Here is a 10,421-nt window from a genome sequence, read left to right on the forward strand (position 1 = left end):
CACACACACACACACACACACACACACACACACACACACAAACACGTATACATACAGACAGAAGATGCATACATATGCACAAACATGCATATACATATATATATATACATCTACATATATACATGTACACGCGCGCGCCACATACATTTAGTTATTGACATTTGCTCTTCACTTATAATGCCGACGCAAACGCATTTCGTTATGTGAGTGTGTATGCATGTGCGAGCGTGCATGCAGACAGAAAAAAAGCTTACATACTTGTCGACAGAAATGCAGCAAAACAAATGTGTAACAACAACAACAACAGCAACAGACATCCATCCACAAATCTTATGGGATCAAAATGACTTCGGCTGGCAGACAAAATATTATGTTAACGCAATTAATAGAGAGTAGAGTAAAAGAGACGACTCTCTCTATCGCTCTCTGTACGTGCGTGCTCTTTATTTGCATTTGTTTACATTCAATATTTGATGATATCTTCTGTCTCATTTTAAACTCAGGCTATTTTTATAAGCACATACAAATACATATAAATGACAATGTCGGTTGTCTTTATTTTTATTTTCTTTTGCCTTTTTTTTTTTTTTGTGTTTATTCTTTTTTTCCTTCTCTTTTTTTGTATTTTTGTATATATATATATTTTTTTTTTTCATTTATTTGAGAACTGCAAAACACATATACGTAGGTATACGATTGTATATACGTAGATATGTGTGTATGCATATGTATACAAATATGTATATATATATATATATATATATATATATATAGATATACGAATATAACAGGCTTTGAAGTATTATAACCAACCACCCTCAGTCTGTAGTCTGTATGTTGTTCTTTTGAAGAAATAAGCCACCTACTCGCGGCTGACATGGGCAGCGATAATGGCAGCTGTGATGTTTACGTTGGCGACAACGTTGACGACCAACAAATTTATGTGATCCTTAATTTCGTTATAATTTCACATTCGCATATCATTTTAAATTTGATCGGCCGCGAATACGTACCACATCGTTTTCAGAGTCTGTCATTGTCTGGTTCATGTTCCAATTATATTTTAATGTGCGTTTGTACTGTAATGCACTATCGCCGTGTACCGTTTTCTGGGCTATAAATTTGTCCTTTAGCATAAGCGAAGACCTCATCATCATGTTAATCATGTTACCAGCCGCCTAGTTTTTAACGTCAATCATCGAGACATACTCTGAGACGCGAGTGTAAACGTGATTGCGCATCCAAATCTACGAAACTTGAAGCAAAACTGTGTTACCCATAGTTAAGGCAGCAGAATCCGAAGTTAAGCCACACGTCGCACTTCTTCGACACATATATTGAACTTTTCTCAGCTCTCTGCAGTCCATCACCATTAGTTGATGCTGGATCGAGTTAAATGAAAAACGCAAATTTCATTATTCGTCAAACTGTCGGTGTCATAGCGCCAGAGTATTGTTGGTTTTTTTTTTTATTATTCAAATTAACTCTCGTGCCACAAACTTTTTGAAAGTAGACAAAAATAAGTGAAAAAAAAAAGAAAAAGAAAAAAAAAATAAAAGAAAAACGGAAGACACAAGAAAAGCATAAACAAAAACCTTTAGGATTTCGTCTCGAACAAAGTGCAAATCAAATAGTAAATATTCCGAAGATGCGCTTCGAAAATTGAATAGTGTTAACTGCAGCTGTTGGTGAAAATTAAAATTACAACAGACGTGCTTATACTATTACCCTTTCGGCGGGATATTTACGTGTTTAATAGTGTTTTCACGCGTTTTCAAGGAATATATTGAAGAAATTATATTAACAATCCGGTCAGAGATATCGGACTCGTGCGTTTATAAAATGAAGAAAGAAATTTACATTGAAATCTAAAAATAAATAATTAATTAATAGGTATTGTGCGACCGACATCCAAAAAAACTAATCAAATAATTTATTACCAAAAAAAAAAACCGAATAGAAAGTATTTTGCGTACTCATTTGGATCGCGTTTAGCGGTTCACTTTTGGATTATACGATTGATTTCTTCAAAACGTATATCGATTCGCGATTTTACGCCGGCCACAAATTGGATTTCAAACAACAAAATTGTGCCGGCGGCCCTGGATCCGGTGGTGGAGTCGTCGGCAATAATAGTAGCCATCATCCACATCACCATACGGGACAATTGCAGGGGTTAGCGAGTGCCGCTACAAATCATAGCGGTCATCATTCCCATCATCCTGGATTGCATACGCATCTTGTTAACTCAACAACACAACAACAGATAACCGCATCTTCTCAGCAGCCAAACGCGACAACTCCGTCGCAACAAAATTCAACAACACAACAGCAGCAGCAACAGCAGCAATTGCATACCGCCGGATCGGCAAATGTAGGTTTGAATAGTACTAGCAGCGGCGGTACACCCGGTAGTGCTGTAAGTACAGCCGGTTCAAGTTCGGTTTCTTCGACATTGGTTATTGGCGGTAATACATCCCCTGCCTCTGGTCATCCACACAACGATACACTTTCATCTACCCCGGTAGCTATAGCTACGTCCATAAGCGCACCTTCTCTTACCCACGTAGCACCTCCGAGCCTCGGTCTTAGTCCCCAATCAAGCGCCGATTCTCAACAATTTAACATATTTCCAGCAATATTTAGTCGTCAACTTAACTTTTCAGCCGCCGGCGCTTGCGGTCAAAGCAAATTAACAATGGACGAGTTACGGCCGAATTTGGTCGGTGGACTTTTGGGATTGCAGCAAGGTTTGCTCGAAGATCATGCCGCCAATATGCAACATGGTGGCGTACCGCAGGATACAAAATTTATGTCCTTTCAAGATAATCGTCTAATGGGCATCGGTTCAACTCATGAAAATCGCCTTCTCGGCTTAGCCACATCCGTACAGGATACACGTTCACCCGCCATTTCATCCATTGACAAATCCTCCCTAAATCATCAGCGAAAATGTAGCAGTACTCCAGAGGATTTCAGTTCATTGTATACTGGACTGCCAACACCTGGCATTGATACATCGTCGCATCATCATACACCCGCTCATACACCACCGACACGTTTAACCGACCACACGATATCCGGTAATTATCATATTTTCTCTTTAATACCTTCAAAAAGTAACAAACAAAAGGTCAATTTAATCCTTTTCTAACAAAAGTGGCAACACTACTGCACTGTTAGTAGTACAATACGGGTCGTGTCACGAATTATTACTTGTGTGCTTTGAATTAATCTTTCAACACCGGACAGTTTTGTATACAATGCAATTGTTGTTTGCTATTCTTTCCTATAAATTAATGTCGAAACTGTCTAATGTTCAAGCAAACAAACGCATACGTCACAACTTATTGATTCAATTGTTTGCTTGACTCTCGCACATACAACGGAACGCAAATCTTTTAAAATGCTTAACTAATGAAACTCAAAACTCTGCCTTCTCTGCACTCGATCTATGTTGATTCGTATTCTACGCCTATGTGCATTTCAAACAAACAATCGCGGCATAATTTTATTGCCATTTTTATACATTTTCGATATATATATATATTTTTTTTATCTTGGACTTGGACTTTCAAATTCTTCAAATTCTTAATTTCATTATTTTTCATTGTTTGTTAACGCAATTCGTTAATTATGGATACGTTCGAAATAGGGAGCAAACGAAAGTAAAAATTGATTTTGAAGATTTTAGGGCCCGTGTACTTGACTGTTTGCAATTAAACCCTAAGGAGTTCTGCTGTGCTTCTTTTACTTTGTACTCGCTCCGGGGTGATTTGAAAATGGCTCAAGTACGCATTGTTCAAAAAAAATAAAAAAATAAAAAAATAAAATAAATAAATAAATTAATAAACAAAAAGATAAAGATAAACATAAAGCAAGGAAACGTATCCGTCATCTCGCCACGAAAATCTGAAAGATCAAATTTATACCTGGGCAGAAATTTATCGCAAGAGGTTTTAGTATAAATAATCTAAAAAAATTCACTACCACCATCTTGTTGATCTAAGATTATTAACAACCGTGACGAGAAGGTGTGAAGAGAACTTTTCAAATTTCTTCTCATATTAGAGAAGAAGGGGGAATGATCGCCAATGCATTATAAAGTATTTCGGCTAGATGCCGTCCTTTGAACGTCTGGACATATCCCCTAAACATACAAGATCGTACTTACACCGTTAAGTATCTATTTAGGTAGAATTAGCTTAGGTAAGTTTACACTAAGTGACAAGTAAACAGAGTTAGTTACCTTTAAAATCTTATTAAGCTATCCAACTTATTAAGCTTATTAAGTCTTTGTGATCTGAAAAGCTTATAAGGTATTTAATTAAGGCGAACTGTTCGGCGAACTTAACCGAAGCCTTCTTGTTTTTGCTTCTGAGAATATACCTTAAATGAATTAGGAACGTCCGCAGTTCTCTTGCGTGCAATTACAATATTTCTTTTTTTCATATCTCTTCCTCTTCTTTTTTGCAATCTAGTGCCTCGCTGCTACGAACTACGAACGCGCTGCTATGAAGTGTATTCACAGATTCCATCATTATCTCGTTAACAAAACCATCAGTTGTTCGTTCATTAAAACGAGATTAGGTGAGATTAGGTTAAGATGAACGCAACCCTAATAGCGTAGGTTCAATTGTGCAATCTGTAGCCTAAGGCTATATCAGAGATACATGGATGATTTAAGTTCCAACCAATTAACTAATTTTTCAATATCTGAGTGATAGACTTTCGAACGGTTATGAACGACGAATAGGAATCAGATGGTTAGACTTGGCGGCCGTTACGAGAACAGTTTCAGGAGAGAGAGAGAGAGAGAGAGAGAGCAGTTTTTTTGATATATTTGCCAAATCTGTTACGTCCTGTTTCTGAACTGACCTCGGAGAAGATATTTTGAGAGATTGGTCCTATTGATCATTCGTAGTAGGTCTGATTATTCTAGTACAAGAGCATTTGCGACTGAGAATTCTTTTATTCATTATGCGTAGTGATATTTGTTCGTGTTCGGTTCGAGAGAATTTTGCAATATTTTTGAAGAAAGTGAAAATGAAATGAATCCACGTATGAACGATTAATTTCCAAGAAGTGCAGCAACAACCTGGCTCTCTATATGCTTGAGTGTTCCAATCATGCTAAAGATCCCAAATCTTTTCTGAAAAAAAGCATATTTTACCCGAAATAATTCCTTCCATCATAGCCGTCAAAGATTAGCTTAATGTGGCCCATATGTTCTCAGGAAATTTTATTCTTGTGCGGATTCTAGTTGGGTTCTCAGATTCGATCGGTATATACGCACAGTAAGCAAGCGTTCCATTCTTTAGTATTTGTTACCTAATAATAATCTCTACTGTACGTATGTTCAGTATGTGCTTGCTATACTTTGGCTGAATAACGTTATATATGATTGTTTGTGCTACGTATCATCCAAGTTAATGTATTCGGTACAGAGAGCATATGGAATAGACAATGTATTACTAAAGCATAGAAATGTTTGTGCGTCAGCGTAATTGATGTAAATAACTTTTTCACAACTTGCTTGACTTTCAAAAAAAAAAAAAAAAAAAAACATACTGAGGCTTTGCTAAGAAGTTCTTTGAAAAAAATTTTGATTTTTTGTTTGAGTTGTTTAAAATATCAGTGTGAAGCTCACAAGTTTAAGCCGACTAGGATACAGCCATCTTTTGTTTTTACTTTTAAAAATGAAATATTGAAAAATGCACCAGAAGAGCAAAAAAAAAAAAAAATGTTTTTTTTGCATTTGTTAAGACGACCATAAGGTTAATCATTCCATTGGAAAATTGGCTCATCGGCTCATTCCATGGTAGACGATCCTTCAGATTTCTTTCCTCTCTTTTTAAAACTTTAAAAGCGGCTGGGAATTCTCGGCTGTACGATCGCACTTCTCTTAAAATGCTAACTTGCTCGCTTCTATTGTTCTCTTACTCTGAAGATATTTTCACTACTACATGGTAATCATCGCAAGATTTATTTAAATTGCAAAAAAATTCTGCGCCGTTCGTGTGTGTGTGTGTGTGTGTGTGTGGTTTTTCACAAGTTTTTTTTTTTTTTTTCTTTAATTTTTTTCTATTATAGAATACAATTTTAAGTAAATGGTAGTGCGTTCAACAAGCAGTACGATTAAGTCTGTTTCGGTTATCGCGAAAGGGCGATAGGACTCTGACTAATTTTTGTTGGGCCAAAACAATACTTGATGCTTTCGCATTGTATGCGCGTAGGTATGCATCAAAATCATGGGCAAACAACTGTTGGTTATTACATCACTTCTCCCGCTGTGTTATATCGCCGAAAGTTTTTTATCAGCCAATCAGGGCCAACTCGTCCCATCCTATTTGTCTTATGTATAATTGAGTGCAGTTAAAATTCAAAATATCACTCCAATGAAGTCGTCCTGACATGATTAAAGAGATAAAATAAACAACCATATTTCATTAGTTATTGAAGATATTGGTGACACACACGCACACTCACAACACGTACACATCGTAAATATTGCTGCCGAGGTAAGGAAATCGGATAGAAAAGTCTTATCAACTTTCGATTAATACATTATACTAACTTAGGACTGAAGTAAATACATAGCACTGAGTGGACTTTACTTCTGTGATCATATTATTTGAAAGGAAACGACACTGCCAGCCAGTAGCATCACGCATAGCATTTAAGGTTGCTACTCTTTAAGGGTATTGCTTATCAATTAAAAATCGCTTGCTGTTAAGAATGATCTCATCACTGTACTCGTCTGTGTTGCCCACTCCAGGAAACCATAAATATTGTTGTTGTCCTAAATATTGCACTCGATTTCGCGTCTTCCCGCTAAAAGTGTGCCCTCGTTTCGGTCAGAGTAAATCGGCTTAGCTTTATCGAAATTCAAAGATGGAAATGTTCTCCATCTAGTAATACACGAAGAATATACAAGAAAAAAGAAGAAAGACAAAAAAAAAAAAAAGCAACAAGTAAAAAAAGTCATATGCGACTAGCGCCGAATCACACATACCCATCTACATTCAAAGTTTTAGCGCCCCATGCCTCAGGTAAAGTGTTCTTAATCAAGTGAAACAGTTTCTCAGCTTTTGTGAGACCCCCTTAGTGATGATTGATAAGCCAGAAAAATATTGCATAGTTCTTTAATTCTACAAATCTAAATAAATAAAGGAGTATTAGAATTCATGCAATACATATGACATGCGTACATATGGCGGACGGAAAATTTGCAAATGAAATTGCCCGCTCAAAGTTATACATCAAAGCTTGGCTTGTAAAATTGGAGTTTATTTGGTCGAAGTGTGTGCACATTCGCATGAAACATTACCACGTGTCAACGCCTTTATGATAGACAATATATATATGCTTTGTTTCAACACAAGTAAAATAAGAGCCATAGCTTTTTAACTCTACCCGGGCCTCCATCTTGTCTGTTGGATTAAATCAAACATTTTTTCAATTGAGTGAAAGGTTAATTTCGAATCGTAATTTAACTTAACTGCGTACGTGGGCGGCATCTCTGTCAAAAAATAATAATAAAAAAAAAACCTCTGACGTTGCGGAAATTATCTAAAGCCTGATAATGACTTGGCCAGGGTTTAAATGAGAAATATCATCTGCGCAAATTCTTCTTATGTCGCGTATTAACTACTCTATTAAAGTGTTCGCGGGCTTACTAGACGTTGTGTCTGTAAAGTGAGTCTCAGAGACTAAGTTTCTCTTCTCTTTCATTTATCTTTCTCTGGCTAACTAAAATTTCATTTATTAATCGATATCTGTCAAGTTTTTCACTTACAAGCATCGAATCTCTTAATCGAACAAACTCCTGTTTCCAAAGGTAACGCTTTGATACTAATACCGTGCGTATCCAAATCTTTACATGAACGTTCGTTTATTATCTGAACTGCGTTGATGCGCTGACTGTGAGTGTGAGTCGTTAAAGAGAAAAAATTATCGTTAGAAGGGAAAATAGACTTGAATTTGTCCCGATGCGGGCATCCGAGCAATAGATAGAGCAATTTTGTTGATTTGAATAATTTTTAGTTCTTTCTACGCATATAACTTATCTTAAAGTAACTATGTGTATTTGACCTATGACCTTATAATAAGTTAATAATTTTTGCGGCTTCTTAGTAGTAGTAGGTATGTGGAAATATATTTTGCCTAATTTTCAAAAATTCTTTTGGGCATATTTGCAAATTTTCGAACGAAAGTTAGAGCACTTTTATCCTATACCCTGGGGGGGGGGGGGGTATGAGGTTGCCCTACAATTATAATACAACAGTATATTAAGCTTTTGAGATAAACTCGCATTTTATTATATCGACCGATTCAGAAAATGATTGCGATTTAATCTTATCTGTCCGTCCGTCCGTCCATACGTTATGTTACTTTATATCACTTTTTCTTCTGGTTTAAGACCACTTCTTCGATTACGTTCCGTATAACGTTTTATATCGAAGAGACATGACATAAATATCCGCATTAAACAAAATCTCGCAGACATTATCAACTTTTGCTTCCTTTTATTTGTTTTTCGACCTGAAAAAAAAAAACAAAACAACCTTTTATTAATTAGAAAACTTATCGACAAGTAACTTATCGAGAATGGTCTACGTACTGTCTTGAAGAATTGTGTTTCGAGAAAAACGCTTATTATAATACATTTTTCACTCATTTTTTTCCCCCCATTAATATGCGATTTCAATCCCCGTTCAAATATTATTCGTCGTACTTCTCATATAAAGCCTTATTTTTTGAAGAGTCTCTATACGAGTAATTATAGGATGGTGTAGGGTATTTAATGATGGGCAGAGAGATCCACTATAATGATTTTACTCGTTTTCATTTGTTGATATAGTGAACATGATAGCAGAACATTAACTTAACTACGGAAGAAGGCAAGCCTTTTAGATAGTTAGATGTTATGCTAATCATAACTTGAACCTTGTTAACTGTTTCATAACGAAATTTATGCGATGAGCATATACGGCAATCATTAAGTATCGGAAAGTCGAAAGAGAAAGGAGTCTAGAAGAACGCCTGCAGGAATAGATAATAAATTAGAAAATCCATCTAAAAGGGAAAGGCAAAAATATGCTTTAGACGGAAAACTTTGTATTAATTTAATTACGATAAGCGGAAAGTCAATAGATATGATTCTAAAAATCAGATCATTATGCCAAACCGAATCAAAGGATTCTTCAAATAAGTCACCAGATTGCTTAGTCGCAAGTTTGTCTTCAACATTGTCTCCGGCATGCATAGACTAGACATTGGCTTGAACGATGATGCTCAGAAAATCTCTTTTAATAATTGGCCTTTAATGGCCCTTTCAAAGATTTTGCTTGAAGAGCTCAGGCGACATATAGATCGATAATACTTGACATCATGTCGTTATTTGCATTGCTTAGAAATGGGAATAACTTTGCCCGATTTCCATTGACGTGCAACTAACAAATTGGATTCTATGATGGGTAATATATTTAAAAGCTATATTTTCGATGTCGTCAATACCTAGAGTTTTGTATGCCTTTTTTTAGGTCGAAAAACAACTAAAAACATTATAGTGGATCACGGCTGCGCTCTGATCATTTTAATGCGCTTACTCATGAAACGACTTTTCAAAATAAGACTTTGTACAGGTGGTGATCTGACTCGCACCCTTCTCACAAGCACTCGTGTCCTTGGGTAAAAACATGACCGTGTACCAAATTTTATTAAAATATTTCAAAAATTTGCGAGCATAAGATAACAAGAGGGACACATGGACGGACAAGCTTAGATGAGATCAGAAAGTGATTCTGATTGGGTCGTTATGATAAAAATTATATGTATCTCAAGTCCGGGATATTGTCACATCACCACAAAATTGATACATCCTTATCCCACAATATGGACGTAGGTTACATAGTTATATTTACATTTATAGAATGCATTTCCAGGTGTAATGATTTCATTTAAAAAATACATTTGATCAAAAAATAAGGTGAATTTGTTTATAAAACGGAAAACAATCAGTATTTATGCTTCCAAATATGTGGTACTATATATGTCTCTTGATTGTCCTCATAACACTCAAATAATATTCCTCATAAGCATTTTGAATCGCGAAGTTCGAACTACTCGATGAAGAAAAAAAAAATGTGATAAACATAGATAATTGTCAACATCTCTTTAATTTTTGAGCGATTTTGGCGAGTTTTTTTCTATCAAGATTGATTCACCTCTGGCACGATATTCGCTACTGGATCGTATGCATAAATTCAAGTGTTATCTCGGATCAAAAACGATTGTTTCAAAAGCAAACGTGAAATCGAAAACATATATACTCTCAAAAGGTAAAATGCATAGACTGACATGAAACTGTACAGAGATGTCAAAGGCGGTGGTATATGCTTATCAAATTTCCCCCCCCC

General features: G+C 35.9%; 1 protein-coding gene across 1 annotated transcript in view; it reads left to right on the forward strand.

The window, feature by feature from the left end:
- The window catches only part of LOC119634190 (homeobox protein abdominal-A), a 74,683-nt gene that overhangs the window by 26,774 nt on the left and 37,488 nt on the right, over positions 1-10,421 (forward strand). The window contains exon 2 of the mRNA XM_038028213.1: positions 1,961-3,133. Coding sequence (XP_037884141.1) covers positions 1,961-3,133 — 1,173 coding nt within the window. The remainder of the gene's footprint in view (positions 1-1,960; positions 3,134-10,421) is intronic.

Source organism: Glossina fuscipes, unplaced genomic scaffold (genome assembly GCF_014805625.2).
Source record: "Glossina fuscipes isolate IAEA_lab_2018 unplaced genomic scaffold, Yale_Gfus_2 0, whole genome shotgun sequence".
Classification (NCBI taxonomy): Eukaryota; Metazoa; Arthropoda; class Insecta; order Diptera; family Glossinidae; genus Glossina; species Glossina fuscipes.